Source organism: Botrytis byssoidea (genome assembly GCF_014898295.1).
Source record: "Botrytis byssoidea strain MUCL 94 chromosome Unknown BBYS_010, whole genome shotgun sequence".
Taxonomy (NCBI): Eukaryota; Fungi; Ascomycota; class Leotiomycetes; order Helotiales; family Sclerotiniaceae; genus Botrytis; species Botrytis byssoidea.
In genome coordinates this window covers 939,377-962,123 of record NW_024065851.1, presented here as the reverse complement: position 1 = coordinate 962,123, position 22,747 = coordinate 939,377, and the positions used below count along the sequence as shown (strand labels likewise).

Below are 22,747 nucleotides of genomic sequence, written 5' to 3'. Positions count from 1 at the left end.
CAATATATCAATAGCAATCCAATAGTCATGGAATTACTTGTTGATAAAGTAGTTTTCATAAATTTATAAGTCAAGGTGCTGTGAGAGCTGTCAGGTTGCTATTCTGTATCATGGTTCGCTACTTCTTCCCTTGTATAAACAACTTTAAAAAAGGAACGCCGTGCCGAAAACACTGCTCATCCGGGTGCAGGTATTCCCATCACAACCCCTGGGCATATTATAAATGTTCCGCATCTTGTGCTATTGCTATTTTGCTACATATGCAGATTGAAATTATCCATCAATAATTTCCCATGAACAGTTTCCCATGTGCAATAGCATAGCATCAACTTTATGCTCATCTAACCCCCGCTGTTCGGCAGTTAGTGCCTAAGAGCAAAATCAGCCATACTCCTCTCCTCCCAATATAGTTCTTGCACGTGCAACAGCGGGGTGTTCTTGGCTGTTAACATATACCTCCCCATTCCCCTGATAAACCGAAGTCAGATGGGCAGACCTATAATGATTTGCTCCAAGGAAATATTAGTCCGGAGGTCCGAAGTAGAGGTCATTTGTCCATCACATCTCGATAGACCAGAGGTCAGCTAATTAACATCGCCACTTAATCAGACTTCAACTGCTCTTTTATGATGTCTACAGCGATCAAGAGCACAAGGAACGCTAGGAAGATCTAAGTTTAGTCAGTAACGCTCACTCAATGACGATACTGTTGAAGTTTACTGACAAAGAAGAATCCAACTCCGATGATAATGACTTCAAATCCTCCTGAAAGTGCTTTACCCCTCACAATAGCATTTTGATGTCTCCAACTTCTGATACTTCCTACCAGTAAAGTTATTATTGCAGCACCTTGACATATACAAGCCAGAGGCTTTCCAAGCACGAAGAACCCTATTAAAGGATTTGGTGTGGGGGAATGCTGTAATCGGCTGGATATATATCAACAGAATGATCGCGGTATGATTAAGCTGCATAGAAAACATACAATAGTTGTGCAATTGATACGCCTAACATTGACAAGGCTAGTGAGGTTCTGAGATATGCTAAGAAAGTGCGTTCGAGAGCTGATAGAATTAGCCAATAAGTCCGTCGACGAAACGCTAAACGGGGACCATGTAGAGCAAACGATTATTTCTATACCGAAGCAAGAACTACTGATTAGAGATAGTACAGAATGCCAAGGCTCAATAAAGGAATTCTGACAGAAAATTTGATGTAGAGAGGACTGGAAGAAGACGGGTGAAAATGAACTCCTAACTAATAGAAGTATTTCGGCCCTGAACGCCGGATTCTATAAAAGGTAATATACCTTGTCATTGATAGATCGTGTGAACCATATCGAGAAAACGGATAAAAGGATACATACCGAGATGATCTCTACATGCAACATGGTCAACGGTCACACTGATTTGGTGTCTCCAAAACTTCGAGACATTAAAGACAAATTGACCAAAAACTCCATTGGGTGCTGTACTACCAGGACCCAATGCATGAGTAGATGAGGCGTGTGTATAATTCTGCCTGATGTGCTCCAATTCCGAGAGTTCAGTAGATTCCCATTGATCTCTTTCTCGTGAGGATAATTCGAGTGGGTCTTCGGCTTCTCCAATAGATTGATGTTGGTTTGATGTTTCAGCCATTATATTCGGAAGGCGTAAATGCAAGATGATCTGCAGATATTAGAACAATTTCTGGTAGTTAAGTTTTACGAACTGTAATGATCTTGCATGGGTGAAAAATAGACAAGTTTGAAGAGGAAAGTTTCAAATATGAAGATAGGATTACAGGTAGTTGATATTATACCTGAGTATTACTGTTAGTTGTAACTGAGTAAGTAATCTTGAAGCTGAGAAATAAAGCAAACTTTTTTCACTCCTGTCTTTCCGATGAGAGTACAAGTATCACTTGAGATGAAGGTTGAGGTGTAGAAGAGTATGTGAAAGTACGCTTTAAGATGACAATTGATAATGCCATCGCGGTGTAAGAGACATAATTCTGATTATCTGAAGCGGGCGGATTTCCGAGTAGTCCGAATAGGTAATGATAATGGATCTCCACTGCAGCGCTAACTGATAGGAAATATCACGTGACTTTCTTCTCAATGCTTCTGGAACTTATCCATAATTGGTTAGTCCAAGCGTTTGTCCGAGTATTCTCTTTACATCGTTGTTGATTCAACTTCCCACGCTCTTACCAGCCTCGACGTCGGCATATAAAATTCAGACAACGAAGCTACCATAACATTGAGATCTATACAGAACTTATCCGTCGTGAGTATCAATACATTTCCGAGTGGTCAATATAAGTTTCGGATCGTATCTATACATCCCCAAATCTACGATCGTGCTTATGGTACAAACGAAAGCTCATTGGAGGCGAATCCGGGCCGCATGTCCGCTTCACAGATGCACACGCATCTCAATAGAGTATTCATCACCATGAGCATTTAATGCAGTGTTCGGGAAGCTTTTCGAAGAAAGACGTGACAATACCACCTAAGTGAATACACTACATTACCTAGGCGAGATCTCTGCATATTGCCTCCTGATATTCATTTCAAGCTGAAATTTTGGCGAGGACGTGTAGTATTTGCTCGAGTTGATAGAATCTCTTTCCTGTTTTCTTTCTCCACTATGATTTCCTACATTCTGCTAGTATAGCAAGGTGATTTCCGTTAGTGTCTCTCACGAAAACAATTGGGACAGCTTGTCTTACCTTCCTAAACTGTAAGAAAATCGCTGAGCCGGTCCGTTCATACCGTTGTTGCTATTGGATTGTCGATTATTTCTTGCCCAAGACTGGGCAAAATTATCATTGATCTGATAGAAGCTTATTCTCACAAGGACCAGTCGCACCAACAATCCCTAGCAAGGTGTGCAGGGTTGTGAGAATAGCACCAGCCTGTAGCAACCATTATACCGAATCCATATTGAATTCCATTTCAGCCATTTTCATGCATGGGACAAGTGTATCCATGTTATATTCGTAATATTTTATAACGTCTTATCTGATTCCCTGTGCGGTGCATGGGAAACTCATCCGCAGGGCACCGGCTATGAGGAATATTAATTGAAACCAGCTGATCGGGTGTCGGTCTCTGGAAAGATTGATACCGAGTTGATATGTAACGTAGGTTGCTTCTCGCGTACTACTCTAGCGTTGAGCTCTATAAGACATCTCTTGGTTCCATTTCCATCTAGTCATTCTAACTCTTCTTTGATATCCGGAGGATTCATTGTTCATTAGACACGCGGCGCAACTCCTCTGCCTCGCGGCACGCTAGCATCAATCAATTCTTCATTCATTCGTTGATATCCCGAGAGCACTTTCCTATACAATTTTGTATTTCCATAAAACCTCTTCAATCGTTTAACTGAAACGCCAAAATGGCAGAATCACCAGAAAGTCAGATCTCGGATCCTATATTTGACAGGTTCGAAGAAGGGTCGGATGTCCTTTCGAGTAGAGACACAATTGCAACGCCAGATTCTGAAATCTCCCCTCCCGAAAGTCCTTTGGAAAAGCACGCTATCCTTGATCTTCGAACAAAATCTCGTCTGTTGGCTGCGTCCTTGTCGCTCGAAGAGCAGGTAAAGTTCCTTTGTTTTGTTAACTGCACCCTGCTGATGAACTTCTCAGGTCTCTCTACTAGTGGCTGCAGATTTCTGGAGATCAAAATCAATTCCCTCCAAAGGCATACCAGCATTCAAGACATCCGATGGTCCAAATGGTAAATATTTACGTTTTTCTAATCAATCATATTCCCTCAAATTCGTCCGTACGATACAAAGTTCCTCCATGCTTTCATCTCACATTAGTATTAACACCAACTATAGGTGCTCGTGGAGCCATTTTCAAGGCTGGAACAAAGGTTTGCTCCAATTACCTCCACTAAGAGGAATTTTCTAACATATTCAGGCCGCATTGTTTCCATGCGGTATATCACTAGCGGCAACATGGAACACCGATCTTATTCATGAAGTCGGACAACACCTCGCAGATGAAACGAAAGCTCGATCGGCTCAGGTTTTACTGGCACCGACAGTTTGTTTACATCGCGGTCCATTAGGTGGAAGAAATTTTGAATCTTTCTCGGAAGATCCTTACCTGACGGGAAAACTCGCTATCGCTTACATCAAGGGGTTGCAGGAGAAGGGTATTGCAGCAACAATAAAACGTAAAACTATTCTTCTATACGGCTTCGTCACGTGCATTTGGCTAATTATGTACACAGATTTCGTTGCCAATGAACAAGAGACATTCAGATTAACCATTGATTCTGTTGTACAAGAAAGGCCTCTGCGAGAATTGTATCTACGACCTTTCGAGATGGCCATTCGGGAAGCTAATCCTTGGGCTGTCATGTCCTCCTATAATTTAATCAATGGCGTTCATGCAGATTGTAATTTCCACACGCTGAAGGAAATATTAAGGGAAGAGTGGAACTACGATGGGTAATGTTGTCTCCAACTTTTTATGGCATACAAGTGTACTTACAAAATATAGTTTGGTCATGTCCGATTGGGGTGGAACGAACTCAATCGCTGAATCCATCGAAGCAGGTTGCGACATAGAAATGCCAGTCTCAACAAAATGGCGTGGGGAAAAGGCGATCGAAGCAATCAAAAATGGTGAACTAAGCCGAGAAGCCGTTGAGAAAGCCGCCGCAAACGTACTGTATCTTGTTGAACGGACAAAAGGATCAGACATGACACCCGAAGCTCCTGAAGCTGAGGACAATAGAGAAGAAACCAGAAGTTTGATTCGTCAGGCTGGGGTAGAAGGATTAACCCTACTGAAAAACGAGAATAATATCCTACCAATCAAATCCTCTCAAACGAAAGTTGCAGTCATAGGACCAAATGCCAATCGCGCGATTGCAGGAGGTGGAGGTAGTGCTAGTTTGAATCCTTACTACAATACTATACCCCTTGATAGCATCAAAGCAATTCCTGGAATAGATGTCACTTACGCCTTAGGGTGTCACACCTACAAATGGCTTCCTCTAGCAGCAGACTACTGTACCACTTCCACTGGCGCCCAAGGCGTAACTCTCGAATTTCATATTGGCGATAAATTTGAAGGAACTCCTCGAATAATTCAACACCGCACCAACACAGATCTTTTCCTTTGGGATTCGGTTCCAGAAGAGGTAAATCCCATTTGGTCCGTTCGAGCAAAAACCATCCTGACGCCTACCACCACCGGCTTACATACCCTCTCCTTCTCAAGTGTTGGTCCTGGACGACTTCTTGTAAATGGAGATGTCAAAGTCGATTTGTGGAATTGGACGGATTTGGGTGAAGCTATGTTTTCAGGGTCAAAGGATATTCTCTTTGATATCTTTCTCGAAGCCAATGTCCCAGTACAATTGGTCGCTGAAACAACAAATGAAATTCGACCGCTGTCCAAACAAGCACAAGTCAATCAAACCCATGCAACAGGGGGCTGCCGCATTGGTTACAAAGAAGCGGATGCTGAGAATTATTTGCAAAAAGCTATTGATGCGTCAAAGTCTTCTGATGTAGCCATTGTAATCGTAGGATTGGATGCAGAGTGGGAAAGTGAGGGTTATGATCGTCAAACTATGGATTTGCCCAGTGATGGAAGTCAGGATCGATTAATTGACGCAATTGTGGAGGCGAACCCAAATACAATTGTGGTCAATCAATCCGGAAGCCCTGTGACGATGCCTTGGGCAAAGAAGGTTCCAGCCATTTTACAAGCGTGGTATCAGGGACAAGAAGCTGGTAATGCATTGGCTGATGTCCTTTTCGGATTCGAAAATCCCAGTGGAAAACTACCTGTAAGTTTTGTATCCGTTCGATACGCTGCATCTTTCTTTTGTGTCTGTTCCTTCTCCATACCCAGAACTTGTTCTAATCATTCCCCTCAATAGACAACCTTCCCAGTCCGCCTTTCAGATAACCCAACCTACCACACCTGGCCTGGCGAAAACCTCCGTTCTCTTTATGGCGAAGGTCTCTACATCGGTTATCGACATTATGACCATCTATCTCTTCCCCCTCTTTTCCCCTTCGGTCACGGTCTCTCTTACACTACATTTTCTTACTCCGCTCCTACGCTCTCCTCCCAAACACTCTCTTCCTCGAATCAAGATAAAATCATCCTAAGTCTCAACATTAAAAACACGGGATCGAGGAAAGGAAAGGAAATAGTGCAACTGTATATCCATGATGTGAAGAGCAGCTTAGTTCGACCGGAAAAAGAACTGAAGGGGTTCGCGAAGGTAGAGCTTGAAGCTGGAGAAGAAAAAATCGTCGATATTGTGATTGATAAATACGCAGTAGGATACTGGGATGAATCGTTGAGAAATGGGAAAGGGCTGTGGATTGCGGAGGAGGGCGAGTTTGAGGCTTGGGTTGGCGCTAGTGCGGAAGATATCAGGTATGTGGATCATTTATTTTGCTTGTGTCGTTGTTTGGATCTCTTTTTTGAGTACGTGTGCTAATGATGTTCGGCTTTTTCGTAGACAAAAAACTTCATTCGAAGTCAAGAAGTCTTTTACTTGGATTTTTTAATTGGGTCGGATAGGATGGGAAGATATACGAGGGAATCGTGACAGAGGAGAAAGGAGGAGAGGAAGTCGATCGATGGAAGGAAGGATATCTACACACAGTAGAATGACTTGCGAAAGAAATCGGAAGAGAGCAAAGGTGGAAGGTTCAGGACTGGAAAGGAGATTTTTCATACTTTATTCCCAGGTTTTATGCATGCAATAAATAGCACATACGGATTCAATCGGCATTTCTTTCAAACCCAATTCAATTAATGACTGACGCCACGCAATTCTCAATAACTGTTTCTTCAAATGTTCCTGTTTGTTTACTTGCTTGCTTGCACAGTCTACCTCCATAGTCATACCTATATCTCACATTTCACAGTTCATAGTTCACACAATAGGTATCCATCCACAAGCATCCATAAACATCCATCCATAAGCATAGGTACACAGAAATCCATTAACCATTCCTCAATTGAGTACATCCAACCCCAAAATCCGACATGTGAAAGCTTAACTGAATAGCTTGCTAGCCTGCGCTACCAGTACTACCACTGCTATATCTCCGAATGTTGTCCTTCATCGTCTCCAACAGGGCGATCTCCTCGGGAAATTTTTCTTCAATCATTCTCACCATTCCTTCCGTAACTCTCAATTTTTCTCCTTGCTTTTCGACCGATAGCGCCAGAGATTCCTTCGGAAAATCCATTTCATTTGTAATAATCCTGACCATTTCCTCTGTAACGTCCATATCTGCTCCTCGGTTCTCAAGTAACTGCATCATTACGGCATTATGCGGTTCTGATCCATGAAGAAAACTCGCTAAATCTTCTTGACTCTTTGATACTGCTTTCATGACCCCTGGTGTGATATTGATATATGTTCCTCGCTTTTCAAGTAACACTTCGATGAATCTTGGCCCATGAAATATATCCTCTATGGTCGCAATCACGACTTCCTCTGTAATGACTATATTTGCTTTCTGTTGTGCAAATAACTCTCTAATGATGGTATCCCCTTGGTGTATATTCGCTACTGCAGTGATCATGATTTCCTCTGTAATGACTATACTCGCCCCTTGTCTTGTGAGTAGGTTTCTGATAATCTTTTCCCCGTGATAAATATTTCCCGCTGCTTCGATCACAGTCTCCTCTGTAATGGCCATATTCGCTCCTTGTTTGCTAGTATCAAATCTATGATCGCAGGAATGTTCGGGTAGTGCAGTCGCGCTATAGTCGCCAATATCCCGTTACCAACACATATATCCGCGCCTTTTCCACCGAGCAGCAATTCCATCTTTTCGATAGCTTCTCGTCCTTCGACGATCGTCTTCAACAACTCGCTGGTAATCTTCACATGAGCGCTGCGTTTCTGCATCAACGACCTCATTGCATTCCGGCCACAATTCTTGGCGATGAATTGTACCATCTCTTCTGTCATCTCGCTGTCCATTCCTCTTTCTTCCAATAAGATAAGCATCTTTCCATCGCCTCTTGTGGGTTTTGATATGGCCTTCACTAAATCATTTGTGACTGGAACACTATCTCTTCCGAGGCCGAGCAAAAGCTTGAACATTCTTTCATCAAGGTACTCTGCTGCTTGTACCATTACCCCTTCTGCAATTCGACTATCACTTTTGATTGTTTCCAACAACTCTGTCCTGAAACCCCGCAACTGCTCGGCTCTAGACGGCCTAGAAAGAACTTCTTCGTCTATATAAGCATTTGCAAGTTTCATTTTACTATTTAAAGTATCTTGATGGCATTTGCCTTGGAGATATTGTCTGGCCCTTATCACCTCCAAAAGCAGGTTTTCGGCCATCTTCCACCGATTAGAGCTCCAGTATACTGACGCAAGTACCTCTTTTAATGATAAGATATGTATATCGTCTATTCCAAACAATCTCTCCCATTTTTCGATATCTTTTTTAAGCTTGACTTCTACCATAAGAAGGTCCCCAGTGTCTTTTAGAATCAGTGCCACTTCGAATGATCTCATTGCTCTGATCGCATTAGTCTTCAAATAGTCCGGAACTACAGAATTGATCTCCATTTGTGGCAATTGAAGTAACGAAGAATGCTGTCCCGAAATTAATCCCCATTGCCACACAAGTAGAAATTCATGCGAGTAATCAGGTGTCGGAGACATAGACAATTGAAACGAGCTATGTTTATGTCTTTGTTGGCGTGGATTGACTGCAATCATGATGATACCAAAATGGTCTTCGAATGCTCTAACAACAGTTGGGTTTGAAGCTCCTTCTAGAAGGCAAATAATATCATTTTGTCGAATGGGTTGTGCAGAAGCTTGGAGTATCCAATGTGCCCCATAATTCTTGTAGTACTGAAAAGATATTGGTCTGTTGTTGAATGTAACTTCTATGTACTGGCCCGGATATCGATTTATGGCATTCCTTACCGAAGATACATGTCCTAGAACATAACCACTACTCTTGATTACCGCTGTTTCCCTGTCATCCCAAGCCTCTATAGACATACTTTGATGAAGGATGAAGTTGACAAGCCGTCGAAAAAGTGTCTCCCATGGAATCGTGTAATCGGGTAATAAGCCAGTCGAGCTCAAATGATCAGAGCACATGCCAAGTAAGGCATACACCTTATCGTGACGTACTGTGGCCTTGTGGTTATGATACATATCGATCAGCTCAGCTAGAGAGAGTTCACCTAGTGAACTCGACTTGTACTTTGGACGAAAAATCGATCCTCTTATCAAGTGGATCGTTGGACGGATCAAACTTTGTAAATCCGCATAAATTTTGAGTAAACTTTCCAGTTTGCTAATACCCGAGCAGAACGTATACCCGTTCATCTCCACTGAACCACAGATGATCAGGATACTTCGAGCCAAGCCAACCTCCTGGAGAACCTACAAAATTTCCTGTTAGCCTCTTCGAGTGTTCCTCCATAGTGAGAGTTTCCAGCAAATGAAGTCCCTCGATGCGTTTTAACAGTTTTTAAATGATTAGATCACTTTCGAAAATCATATCACTCGTCAAATTCAAAAGAGCTTAGATGTCTGACCAATTCGGAAACTCTGAACTAATTGGGATCGTTTGACTCGGAACAGTCAGAATACTTGTAATGCTGAGACAATTGGAATAATTCGGTACATCCAAACAAGCAAAACACCTTGAAGTAATGAAAACTTCCACAGATAGTTCGCTACCCCCAAGTTCTACTTTCAAATATATCGTTAATTGTAAACTTACATACCCAGATGCGCTGAAACCATGGTCTTTTAAGCAAGCTGAGAATTGACTCTTGGCTCCTTTTGCTGGCCAACGAATTTCCCGGCTTTTCGTTCTCATCATCTGCTGCAACTCTTATGCTCTCAAGAGCCATATCACTGTCATCCGCAGCTTCTCCGAGATAAACAATGACCTGGGCTGCTTGGCCATAGATCCTCGGCATCAATTGAATCTGGAGACCTTTCTCTTGATCATCTTGCTGGTTGATGCAGAGAGCATCTACCCACATGACTCGTTCAAGAGTGTGATTTCGAAGACGTAGCAAGGCTGCATGCAGATTCGCTGTGATAGACAGAGAGTTTCCATTTATATAGATAGAATGTGGAGGATCATCGATGCCACCCCATACGTACGACAAAGCTTCGTATAAATGAGTTTCCTTGTCCGAGTCTTGGAGAGAATAGTTGTGAAGTTGGCCTTGTAGAGCAGCGGTTTCGTTTCTACTGGGCACAAGAGAAAGTAGGCGAATAGTGCTCGAATCGAGTGGAGGTAAGCTAGCATAACTGAATGGAGGCATGCTGAAGATGAGCCTTTGAGAGCAAAGAACCAAATTCAATTTATTAGTCGTGAAAGTAAAATATAGCAAATGTTCTCTTTCAAGTATGTGCAAGGCTGTGATTGTAGAAGCAGGCGTTGCAGATAGCAGCCTAATCCCAAGGCAGGCTAAATAAGATAACACATAACCAATCAGTCGAAGGTCAAGGTTCATTGAGCCTCTTGGTTTTAACTGGGTAGATAGCTAGCTGACCGAGTTCGCTCTTGTGGTTCGAATGTCATGCATGATGCGTAATAAAAAAAGAGGTGGACGAAGGAAAATATGAATGTAGTAGATTATTGAAGAAGCATGAGCATTGAACCCTCAATGTATTTGCAGCAATGCCATGTCGTGGAACATGTCCCTGTTGTCTTGTTGATGATGCCTTGCGTGACTCGATTATTCAGACCAGCGGTGGGTCAGTTCTACATCACATCTTATCAAAATTGAGATTGAAATTTCTCAACCACCAGAAGCTGGAATTGAGGTGACATAATCATGAGGTACGGTCCAATGGTGGTCCTGAAGGGGAAGGAGCGCGGGGTAGTAGGAACGTGGTAGGTTATATCCTTCAGCCATGAGCCATGAGCCATGAGCCATGAGCCATGAGCCGTGAGCCGTGAGCCGTGAGCCGTGAGCCGTGAGCCATGAGCTACTTACTACCCATTACCTAGGTAGCCGTCACCCTTCAAAGCATCCTTTACCTGTCCATTGATGACACTACAGAAATCCGCTGGATCCTGATTCCTTAGTATTTCACCTTAATACTACCTAGTATGTATTAAGTAAGGTATTATGTAATCTCGTATAAGGTTACTAGGTACCTACGTTCTCCTGGAATTCGAGCACTTGCTACGTACTGGGCACCTCGGCACCTACTGAATTTCTATGTGGGAGTTTGACAGTTCTTGTAACAAACACCATGCAATGATGTTTCGATCCTCAGTCATAAGTATCGTCCATATAAATCGGCACAAATATCTACCAGTACCTCGTAAAAGATGGATAGCAATCATCCCTCGCCACCCCAAGCGATGCTAAACCAACCCCCACTTCATTCCTCGTCCCTGTCATGAACTTGGATTGAATTGGCAATAAAATCCGATATTCACCTGGGAAATCCATTCAATGCTTGCTTATCTAATACGTACCCAGTACACCAGGAATTTGAGGGGGCCAGATAGACAATACCCTTCCTTCCACCTAGATAAGATTGAGATATGATTGACAAGCTACCGGGTACTAGGGAGCGATATCTCCACAGGATCATCAATACCAGTATCAATAGTATCACATGATTCACATCTCTGCTGAGACGATAGGAATCCATCTACCCACAAAATATTAAATACCCGACCGATCAGCGCTGTGGAGCCCTCTTTAGTACTGAGTAAGTAGACCCTCTTGACCCTCTTGACCCTCTTGACCCTCTTGGAGACCCTTCCGGCGCCTAAAAAAATTCGATTTCTTCATGCTTGCTGGCTTGCTGGCTTGCATGCATGGATCAGTTTCAAATGCTCTGCGGTAGTACTGTAAGGGTAGGTATATCGCGCATGAAAAACTGGTGAAAAGAATGGATGGACTTTTCGTACAGTTATCACGTTTGATCACAGCGTGAAGGTTATCCTAGGGATTATCGAGACACTGGGAGTCTGATAGACTGATAGACTGATAGACTGAGGTGAGAGACCAAGAGACTGACTGGGCTGAGAGGCTGGTAGCTTCTTCACTTCAGACTCGAGAAGGGGGGTCATGGTACACGAGCTACCGGTACTCGCGGTATTACACCACACATACCGTGATACCCGTGACCATACCTACCCACACAGACATCCATTCATCACTCGCCATTGACTTATTGGCATGGCCACCCGCTCACTCCACGATGAAAAAGGATCTGACAAATTAATCAAACCTCATTAACCCCTAAGTAATTCTCGTAAAGACAGAAATCACATATACCGAGGTAGGTAGGTAGGTAGGTAGGTTTGTGTATGTACATGATGTATATGTTCAACAGACGCTTGACGATGCAATATATTGATATTTTACATTTTTATATGAGGTAAAGGGATTCAATGTGAATACAAAGTTCTTGATCGAGAATCTAGATTGTCTGTCTAGGCGTCTAGGCTGTCTAAGTCCGTACTAGGCAGGTGGGTAAATAAATGAAGTATTGCTTCCTTCACTCTTCATCACCAAACCAAACTTCACTTCAATCTGGCTTGAACTTCAGACCTCACTCAGAACACAAAGTATACATATACCCAAATTGATATATATGTATGAGGGATTCCAAACAAGGATACATAACAACAAATCTCAGTCCAGAAAAGGCACAATACAATGTATCTATAATATTACTCGCGCAAATGACAACACAATTATCAACTGCCCTAAAATCTTTAACTCCATTTCTCTTTCTCCGCTATTTTTTTTCCTTCTGTTCCAAATGCTTCTAGTCTCGAGTCTAGGTCGAAGAAAAAAGCATCAAGCTTGCTATAACGCCGTTTTAGTCCATTTTCGAAATCCGGATTCAGCCATCCAACCACCCAGCGAACAAACTCAAATGTGAAATTTTGTTTCCTTCTTCCTCCTTGATCAAATGAATTTACCTATCAATCAAATCTATCCGTCCTTGCGAATATCATCTTTTCGAAACCAGACTCTATACCTAGGTACCTAATTGTGTGCACGATTGAATCAATTGATAATCGTCTCAGATTGACGTGGCGACAGCCTCAAAATCCCTATCCTACGACCTACTAGTATCAACAAAATGACGTCTTAGCGGCGTTAAACCACGAAGAATTTACGAAGAGTAAATACATACACTCGACGAGAATATCGAATGGGATCACGAGATTGGGGGAAGTTTTGATATCTTAACGAAACCACAAACAAAGATCGCGCCGAGTCCCTATTCAATCATGGCTGTCGACAACCACCCTACCCACATCGACCTCCCTCCTCCCCTGGTATCGCCAAATGAAACTGCGAAAGGCACCCCCGTATCAGACTATGAGCGACCGATGTCACCTTTACATATGCCTCCCGGGCAAATTGATGGGTTGGATGCTTTGAAAGCCCAGGAATACATGAATGGGCGACGAGGATCCGGTCAGAGTAGCAACTTGCATCTGCACATACCGGGAATGGTTTCACCTGCTGATGTAGCATTTTCGGCTATGCACTATCTGCCATACCCTGTAATTGTCTTGGATAGCTCCAAAACGGTGGTTCTCGCAAACGAAGCCTCGGCGAGGCTACTGAGTGTAAATGATGGCGAAAGTGAAGCAGAAGAAGACCAACAACCGGCAGAACGATACAAAGGTCAAACTCTCGCCCAACTGGGTATTGACATGATGTCAGATCTCAAGCCGGTATGGGTTACCTGGGATTTGTTCTTGGATAGTCTGGGCGATGAAATCAATGTCCATTGCAATGCACAAGAATCGGTGTCTTCGGAATGTGAAGGAGATGTGACACCAACTGCAGAAAGAGCCGATCCTCAAAACCGCTTTGCGACGCACGCTGAAAAGAAGACATCTATGGTTCATGATGCGGTAGTGGAAGTTGTCATCACAGCTGGGTCGATCACAGCATCCACTTTTGCAGGACGGATAGCTAAGAAAATGGCAGATAGACGTAAGTATTCTCGTGACAGCTATGCTCCATACATTTGGATGTCTTTTCAGACTTCTTCTGAAGACTCCTTCACTGCTCAATATTTAAACATGACAATCGGATGTTGGCTTTGATGTCCAAGACTTTCTCGGACACCCTGAGCAGAATTGCCATATCAGTACAATCAGCTCAGAAACATTCTTCCTCTATTTACCAGATTTACTGCGATCACTACGTCGTACGAGGGATATCGAGCTAACAGAATACAGATTCTTATGCCAAGATGATCATTAGTATTTTCGAAATCGAAGATGAAAAATACTTTCTCTTGACCTTCACGAGTACTGAAACTAATCAATCTGGACTACCTAGCCCGAAGCGAAGCTCGAGAAAGATTCACAACCCTAAATTTAAACTAGGTTCTAGCAATGACTCCAAGTCTTCCAGCTCTCTGTCACATTCAAACCCATCATCCGCAAGCTCTGAACATGGTTCCAATCATGATTCAAGTCAGGGATCTAGTGGCTCTTCTGCGATTACTAGTCCTACGAATGCACCCATGTCATCTTCTCCGTTTCCACCTTTGGGTCCTCCATCTCGCGTCAATAAATCAGGAGCCCCGTCAATCTTACAGAAAGTAATCGTGTTGAAAGATGCATTGTTGGATAACACAGAAGTTCCTATTCTGGCCATGTGGAAGGATGAAAGCTTGACGATACCCAATAAAGCTGCAAGGAGACTGTTTGCGAGAGAGGCCGACATGTCAACGGTTAAAAATGGTATGATTGTGCAATTCTTGATGTTTCAATGGTAATGCTGACAATCCCAAAGGGTTCGATTTAGTTCAGAAGTGGCATTGCTATAATCATGATTTTTCGGAGGCTCTAGATCCGGCAGATTATCCCATTTCAATTCTCGTCAGAACGCAAACACCATTTTCTAGCCGCTTGCTCGGGATGTATGACCCTGATACTGAGGAGAAGGTTCTATATGATTGTTTAGGTATGAAGAGGCCCTTGAGAACATCACGAAATATAGTTGACCCTTTGTGCAGGAGAAGCAGTTCGAGATCCAGATACTGGCGAGTTTTTGGCTGGTATTGTTACTTGTAGGGATATCACAGCCGTGACGCAACAGATCGCCGAAATAAAAGAGGCTGATGAGCAGAGATTCCAAATAATTTGTGATAGTATGCCGCAGCTCATTTGGACCACCACTCCCGATGGCATGCATGACTGGTTTAGTCAGCGTTGGTATGACTACACGGGTCTGACCGTTGAAGAATCTCTGGGTGAGGGTTGGAAATTGCCATTCCATCCAGATGATATGGCGTTGACAAAGAAGCGCTGGCTGCATTGTCTGGAGACTGGCGATCCTTATACCACCGAGTATCGTTGCAGAAAACACGATGGAGAATGGCGATGGATGCTTGGACGAGCTGTTTGTATGAGGAATAAAGATACTGGCAAAATCCAAAAATGGTATGGAACATGCACGGATATCCATGAAGCTGTGATGTCAAGATTCGAAGCTAAACGCCTTCGTCAACAATTATTGTCCGTCATTACACATGCTCAAGTTACACTGTTCTCAGTGGATCGACATCGCAAACTTAATCTCCTCGAAGGCTCTTTCATATGGGATCTTGACAGCGATGTAGGATCTAGCGATGAGAGTGTTGCCGGCAGTGGTAAAGCTAAGGGAAGTGATTATATTGGAAGGAATGTCTATGAAGTCTTCTCGAACCCAAATAATCAAAGGCAACGACATGACATGATCCCTTCTTCACTACAGCCAATCGAGGATATTTTGACTGGAAAGACAATGGAAGATATGCAGGAACACGTGATCGACAACAGATGGTATCGAACAAAATTCGTCCCCGTTTTAGGTAAGAAAGACGGAGGCGGCCACATCAACGAAGCATTCATCGATGGTGTTATTGGGTTGTCTATGGATATAACAGAAATTAAGGATCGAGAAAACGATCTCCAGATGCAAGAAAGGGAGAACACAAGACTTCTTGCCAACGAAGCAGCTGCCAAAGAAGCAAGTCGTTTGAAGAGTCAGTTCCTCGCCAACATGAGTCACGAAATTAGAACACCCATCGCGGGGGTAATCGGAATGGCTGAACTTCTGACTGATATGAATCTCGATGAAGAACAACAAGAGTGTGCTGAAAACATCCAACGCTCTGCCAACGCACTTCTTACAGTTATCAACGATATTCTTGATTTCTCAAAGGTTGAATCTGGCCGATTAGACATTGAAGAAGTTCAATTTTCTTTGTCGGTTGTGGTACGAGATGTTAGCAAAATGTTAGGATTCGCCGCCGAACGAAAGAATTTGATGTTTGAATCCAACATTGCTGTAGGGGTTGAAAGAGATCTGATCGTTATGGGTGACCCAGGTCGCGTTCGTCAGATCATCACGAACCTCCTTACAAATAGTATCAAATTCACCAGTGAAGGAAGAGTCAAATTTTCGGTGATTAAAGAAAAAGAAGATGCAGATACTATCGAAGTGAAGTTTGTAGTTGAAGACAGCGGTATTGGAATCGAAGAGGAAGTACGAAAGCGTCTATTCAAGCCTTTCAGTCAGGCAGATTCATCAACAGCACGAAGATTTGGTGGCACAGGTCTAGGCCTCACGATCAGTAAAAATTTGGTGGATTTGATGCATGGTAGAATCACTTTGGAATCATCTTTGGGACAGGGTACAATGGCGACTTTTTGGATCCCATTCAACAAACCACAGTATCACGATGGAAATGTCTTGATCGATATTGGAAGTTTGCCAGATCGGTTACAATCTGAAATGAGTGTCTCTTGTGGTAGCTCAGATTATGACGTTGGCCAATCGCCTCAAAAGAATCCATGGGACGTGTCTAAACATCATCGGTCTGTTAGCATGACACCTCCTGTAGTGTCAGAGCTAGAGATGTCTTCTGCTGATAGGGCAAATGTCAAAGTTCTTGTTGTTGAAGACAAGTAAGAGAAGTTCACATCGAGATGAAGGTCTCCGTGCTGACATGTTTTATAGCGCTATCAATCAACAAATTGCCTTGAAAACTATTCGAAAATTGGGCTTTTCCCCTTCGGCTGTTTGGAATGGAAAGGAAGCCCTCGACTATCTTCTCGCAGCAGATTCTCCAAACCCACCTCATCCAAAGCCAGATATTATTCTGATGGATGTACAAGTGAGTTACCCAAGGCTACCCTGGTTCGCTGCCACTTCGAAGGCATTGCGCTAATGAATCGCAGATGCCAATCATAGACGGATATCGCGCCACGCATATATTACGCCATCATTCCCCCTACAATTACTCGACACGTAACATCCCAATCGTAGCCATGACGGCGTCAGCCATTCAAGGCGATCGCGAAAAGTGCCAAAAGGCGGGCATGGATGATTACCTAGCGAAACCTGTCAAGGGCAAAACATTGGAGAAGATGTTGGTTAGATGGGCGATTAACAGGAGAGTGCCGAATTCGGAGGGTGAGGTTGATGATGGCGGTAGTGATTGTGCGGAGGGGGATAATGAGAACTGTTCAAAGAAAAGTGAGAAATCGAAGTATGCTCCCCTGCCTTCTCCTCTTTTCCATTCTTTTCTCTTCAAGGTTTTACCTCTTGCGAAGTTTCGACACTTGTAGAAACAGACAGTCAAACATGATATTAACACAGACGCTCTAGATTTGACCGACGCGCCTCGACGAGTACCGCTCGTAATCGTTCATCAAAATCCATAGACAAGAGCGAAAACCACGCACTTAAACCCCCAACATCTTTAAATGCACCTAAGAAGCCCTACCAACCACAACCCCATGCATCCAGACTCGAAACCGACTCGAAACTAGTCGACGCAACGAAACAATCCAAAGATTCAACGAAGCCACTCCTCGAACAACCCCGCCCCACAAAAAGCGAGCGCAATAATTCTCATCGTTTGACACTCCCGCAGCCAGAGGATGAAGGAGAGAGAGCCGCGAGACGAGAGGGGTTCGAGGAAAAGGCTAAAGAGTTACGGGATGAAAAATTGGTCTCGGCGGCTGGTGATGAGCATGGTGACATTCATATCCATGGACACGGGCATGGAGAACCAATAGGCGTGGGGGCAGTTGAACCAGCAGCAAAACCACAAAAACTAACGGTAGAAAATGTGGAGAGGTTGGCAAGACAGGAAAATGAAGAAATGGAAATTGCTGCGAAATTGGACTTTAGAGTTGGGAATGGACATGCAAATGCGGATCAAAAGGTGAAGCAAAACGGACACGCTGAAACTGGAAAGGCTGGTAAAGGATCAGGGAGGGCATTGAGTGTGCTTAGGGGTGACAGTATGGAGGTTCTGGGAGATACATTAATGGGTGATTCCAGTCGCGAAGATTTGAGTGGGGGAGGTACACAAACGCCGAGTTCGATGCCGATTGCGGATAGTAGGGTATTCGAGAGTCCGGGAGTGATGGAGAGCGGGGTTGTTGGAGATTACTTGGGGGCGAAGAGACGCGAGGGCAGTGAAATTGAGAACGCAGAAGAAAGGAAGGACAGCAAAGATAGCAAGTCAAGTCGTCCAAGTGTAGGAAGGCGATGGATGGATAGTGAGGTTACTGTTCGGGGATCACCTGCAGAAGAGTCTTAGGGGTCTGTTTGACTTTGAGACCAGATGGCTGGGCTGGCAATGTGACATTGCCAGTCGAATGATATATATGATACGATATTGCAAAGAACTCCACATCGGGATCGGGAAGGGAATAATAAATAAAGCGAGGCGTTTTGGCATTCGGATTTGGAACTGCATGGTATACGGTATTGCATTACATAGGGTGGTACTTCGTTTGCATTGGGCCAGTTCGCTGGGTCTGGTAATGGTTATATGCATATATCCTGGAAGGTTGAATGGGAGGGGGTATGGAGGAATTGATACACACAAACTTATACACAGGTCGATGATTGGATTGTAAGATATCTTGAGCATTGGTCGACTGCCTGTGTATAATGTGGTTTGAATTGGAACACGGGAAAAGTTAGGATCTGAGATAAATGATGCAAAATTGTTCATAGCGTTTCTGTATTGTATGGTACATAAAGTGGATAACGCATATCCTGCATGCTCTGTAAATACATCCCGATCAGTACGTCTAAACCTCGAGCAGTCAATTCAAGTCATTGTTCAACTTAATGACATCTATTATTATGTCCCAAAGGGCGAGAGATTTGCATTTCACAGGATCCCAATGTGCCGGATTGCCCCCTTTCATTCCGAAAGCTTGATCATGGTGTAAATCACGATGTTTGTTATGGTTGTAATAGATTTTTACATTGAAGTAAGCCCAGTTTACATCATATTGCACTGCACTTCTTACAGGAATATATCAATCGGAATGTTCCAATTTGATGGATATTGATTGTATTGCGAGATTTGTTCCTCTGATTTACATAACTTGATGAAAAAAAAGTAATAGCACTTGATATCGAATTTATATCATATTCCAAAATAATTGAGTTTGGATTACTTTTAATAGGAAATTCTTCGAATTTTTGGATTAACTTTTGAAAAAGATTAGCCTGAGTAGATTATATGAAAATTGTAATATCTATTCTTCAATTATCTAGTATATACAGATAAAGTTTTCTCAGTATCCCATTTTATATTTCGTACAGCTAATTCTCTATATAGTGTAGTATTTGCTCAAGTAGAATATGTTTCTTATTTTTCTTTTTATTTTTATTTTATAAGATTTGATTATTTGATGTTCTTAAGGAAATGAAAATGCAATATAATTAAGAAAAGTATATTTCTTTGACATTATCTTTTCAAGAGAGTCTAGAATCTCTTCGTAGAATAAATTGAGAATATATAGAAAGTTGATGGGAACCTCTTCAGTATGATCTGAAATGTTTGAAGCAGTCGGCGAATGAAGTTGGATGCCATCTCTTTTATTATTCAAGAAATCTGTTGTGGTGTGATTCTTGTTCTCCTTGATTCTTCCATCGAAATTGTAACCTGTGTTTCTATTTGAGGAGGTTAAAGATTGAGATTGCAATATTAAGCGATTAGTGAATGTTTTGTATAGAATTTATTGACTATGATCTTTTAAGTCATTATACATTCTGATTGTATTCTCCTTGTAATTTCTTCTTAATCCCAATTATCTTTTTGTTTTTTACTAAAGGCTGATTATCCTCTTGAGGGTTAAGTCTTTGATGATCTGAAAATGCATCCCGAGTGGGGGCATCTCATCGATGATTGAGGAGTCGCGCAAAGCATTTTTTATCACATAGAATTAGAGTGGGTTCAGCAGATTATTCCCCTATTTTCAGGTGTAGGCCTGTATGTGAAATACTACAACATTTGCTTAGTCAACCCCTTTATAACATACAAGTCACAATGATATCTCTTAGTAAAGTCCAGTGACGTTAGTTACACAATTAAAGAATATAAAAAGATTTACAAATGCCTACGCTCGCGAGTGTTGAACAGAATTTGCATGGAGTGTACAAGAGATATTGAGGGGTTAAATTGGATTATAGTGATTCTGTCTATCCCCTTCGTCTAAAGAGGAACTATACTATGTCAGCCCCTATGTCACTCTATCTAAATAGATCATGTGGTGCAGCAACAACAAGTAATCACATATCCTAAGAGCAAAAACAATGCCCTCCAGCGGCGAAACAGCATGTATGAACCGAGTCATCACATGAGGAGGGCGGGGCTCTCCGAGCCTTCAGAGACTAATGTAAATTATTGATAAAGATCGGAAGAGTGCGGTCGAGAATGACACAGCCCACAAAATAGAAGGATCTTAATTCGGTTTTGGTTCCATTACGACTTTATTGGAATGTCGATTTTGAAGCTCTGTTGAAATCACTGTCTCTATGATATCAGTTAGCACATGAAATCATCTACAAGGAGTTGAATGTAGATTTATGACTTACTATACACCAGAAGTGCAAGGAAAATCAGCAAAACGAAAGTCAACATGTAGTTTTGAGGGCCTTCGAAATTGCTTCCAACATATATGAAACCAATGAACAACAATACAAGTGAAAATTCTGTGGGGAGCTCGTTGGGGCATCCAGATCTAACGTATGGAATTATGATCATGATTGCGAGAAACATGGAAATCTTGACTTCATCCACGTTGCTAAAAAAATTGACGAACTCAGTGGTCATGTTGGAGAAGGTTGCGGTGTTTGCCTTGGCCACTTCGAAAGCCAGATCGGCTATGGTGTTGATTGATTGATATATGATGAAGAATTTAAAGATCCTAAGTACGATAGATGTAATAGTATTTCCGATCCGAGTAGTTGGTGTGAATCTCTGAGCGTATCTTAATGCGAGGAATGACACAGATATGAACAGGAGACGAAAGGTGTATGTGCGATCCTTAAATAGATAAAACATGATGAAGTTTTTCGGTGTGCTCGGACTAATACTGTTACTCAATTCGTGGTCTTGAAATGGAATTTAGTCGTACGAATTCAGTTTGAGTTATTGCACCTTGGATTACTCTTGGTGTTGTAAGTCGTCTCTTGTGTGTTGTGAGCTTTTGGATATTGTAAATCTTTGAAAAGTTGTAGATTGTTCGTCGAAACGACAAAGTAATATACATGTCTACTACTGTTGGTTCGAGAAGGATACGGAAGACGTAGCACCCACGTATTCGTAGGTCCTGTATGTCTAATTGTATTCTATCTCTAAAGAGCTAGCTATGTAGGAAAGTAGTAGGCCTTATATAGGCACTACTGAAGGAGCTAGTCTCTTTCGCATTCGCTTAATCCCTTTGATACAGTAGCCATTGTATTGAAGTCATTCCTTTGAAGTGAATACCCTTGTTCACACAACTACTGTCTGTTATCTTCGCGAAAATTTAACCGAATGCATGCCAAGACTTTGGGGGGGGAAGAACTGTAGAAGGCACAAGTGAGGCGCTTTGTCTTTGAGACTAACTACTCAGAACCGTATCTCTTCCCTCAATGCAGTACTCTCTTTTACACCCCAAAATATGTTTTCCGAAATAAGTGATCCACGTCAAGTTTAAAGACTATTGACAATTGCCTTTGTTCTTTTCTAGTTCACTATTACTCGAGGCATCTGATATCTAGAATTACTCTATGTATATACACTCCTACAAGTCTACAAAATATATGAAAGTTTTCGAAGGCATTCACATCTTGGTGCTTTTTATCTCACAGGTATTGGGTCAATACAAGAAGTAACAGAGAATTCAAAGCCGAGGAATCCGCAAATGCGTTGTGTTTGAAGGAGACGATGGCATTATCCCTTTCTGGGAGATTAGGTAAGTAGAGGCGCAACCACAGCAAGAAGTAACCGGAAAGTTAGAGTCGAAGATTGTACTAATACATTGTGGTTGGAGAAGAAAATAGTGATGAGGGGATCTATTAGGAGATGTGAATATTTTCATGCAGTGCTGCAAAAATCACAAAGAATATTGGCCACTAGCCAAGGAACACCATGGCTGATCATTTTTTCTTTAGCAAGGAGACAATAGACCAAGGAGCAAATTCTGCTAGATTAGATCCTAAGTATCCATTCAAGGATGGAGCCGGCGCAATATTCGAATCAAAAGAAAACAGTAAAAAGGCTCTACCAGACAATCCTTTGCTAGGACGAGCCCAAATACGAGCCTAAGCAGCAGATAGATAAATACTTGAGTCCCCAAGGTTCCTGGCTGTGCTTCTAGACTCGCTAGTTTTTCCACCCAAAGATAGAGTCAATAAACCTGTCTCACAATCAAGTCAAAAAAAACATTGACAATACTGCAGATGAGACACG

At 42.5% G+C, this 22,747-nt stretch overlaps 5 protein-coding genes across 5 annotated transcripts; 2 read left to right on the top strand and 3 right to left on the bottom strand.

Annotated features, from left to right (window-relative positions):
- Positions 1–601: 601 nt before the first annotated feature.
- Positions 602–1,640, bottom strand: EAE97_005892 (uncharacterized protein; the record flags this gene model as incomplete). Its single annotated transcript, XM_038876405.1, has 4 exons — positions 602–670; positions 725–929; positions 986–1,064; positions 1,367–1,640. The coding sequence occupies 4 exons, from the start codon at positions 1,638–1,640 to the stop codon at positions 602–604; spliced, it is 627 nt and encodes a 208-aa protein (XP_038732881.1).
- A 1,746-nt stretch (positions 1,641–3,386) lies between these two features.
- Positions 3,387–6,542, top strand: EAE97_005891 (uncharacterized protein; the record flags this gene model as incomplete). Its single annotated transcript, XM_038876404.1, has 8 exons — positions 3,387–3,590; positions 3,640–3,730; positions 3,837–3,871; positions 3,919–4,177; positions 4,235–4,454; positions 4,507–5,806; positions 5,900–6,408; positions 6,494–6,542. 8 exons carry the CDS (start codon positions 3,387–3,389, stop codon positions 6,540–6,542), a joined length of 2,667 nt encoding a protein of 888 aa, XP_038732880.1.
- A 510-nt stretch (positions 6,543–7,052) lies between these two features.
- On the bottom strand, positions 7,053–10,308 carry EAE97_005890 (uncharacterized protein; the record flags this gene model as incomplete). The annotated part of the gene is made up of 3 exons (XM_038876403.1): positions 7,053–7,696; positions 7,777–9,409; positions 9,757–10,308. The coding sequence occupies 3 exons, from the start codon at positions 10,306–10,308 to the stop codon at positions 7,053–7,055; spliced, it is 2,829 nt and encodes a 942-aa protein (XP_038732879.1).
- A 2,948-nt stretch (positions 10,309–13,256) lies between these two features.
- Positions 13,257–18,589, top strand: EAE97_005889 (uncharacterized protein; the record flags this gene model as incomplete). The annotated part of the gene is made up of 7 exons (XM_038876402.1): positions 13,257–13,974; positions 14,223–14,732; positions 14,785–14,955; positions 15,008–16,943; positions 16,996–17,152; positions 17,217–17,527; positions 17,647–18,589. 7 exons carry the CDS (start codon positions 13,257–13,259, stop codon positions 18,587–18,589), a joined length of 4,746 nt encoding a protein of 1,581 aa, XP_038732878.1.
- Positions 18,590–20,753: 2,164 nt separating this feature from the next.
- EAE97_005888 (uncharacterized protein) lies at positions 20,754–21,355 on the bottom strand (the record flags this gene model as incomplete). The annotated part of the gene is made up of 2 exons (XM_038876401.1): positions 20,754–20,824; positions 20,887–21,355. The coding sequence occupies 2 exons, from the start codon at positions 21,353–21,355 to the stop codon at positions 20,754–20,756; spliced, it is 540 nt and encodes a 179-aa protein (XP_038732877.1).
- Positions 21,356–22,747: the final 1,392 nt, after the last annotated feature.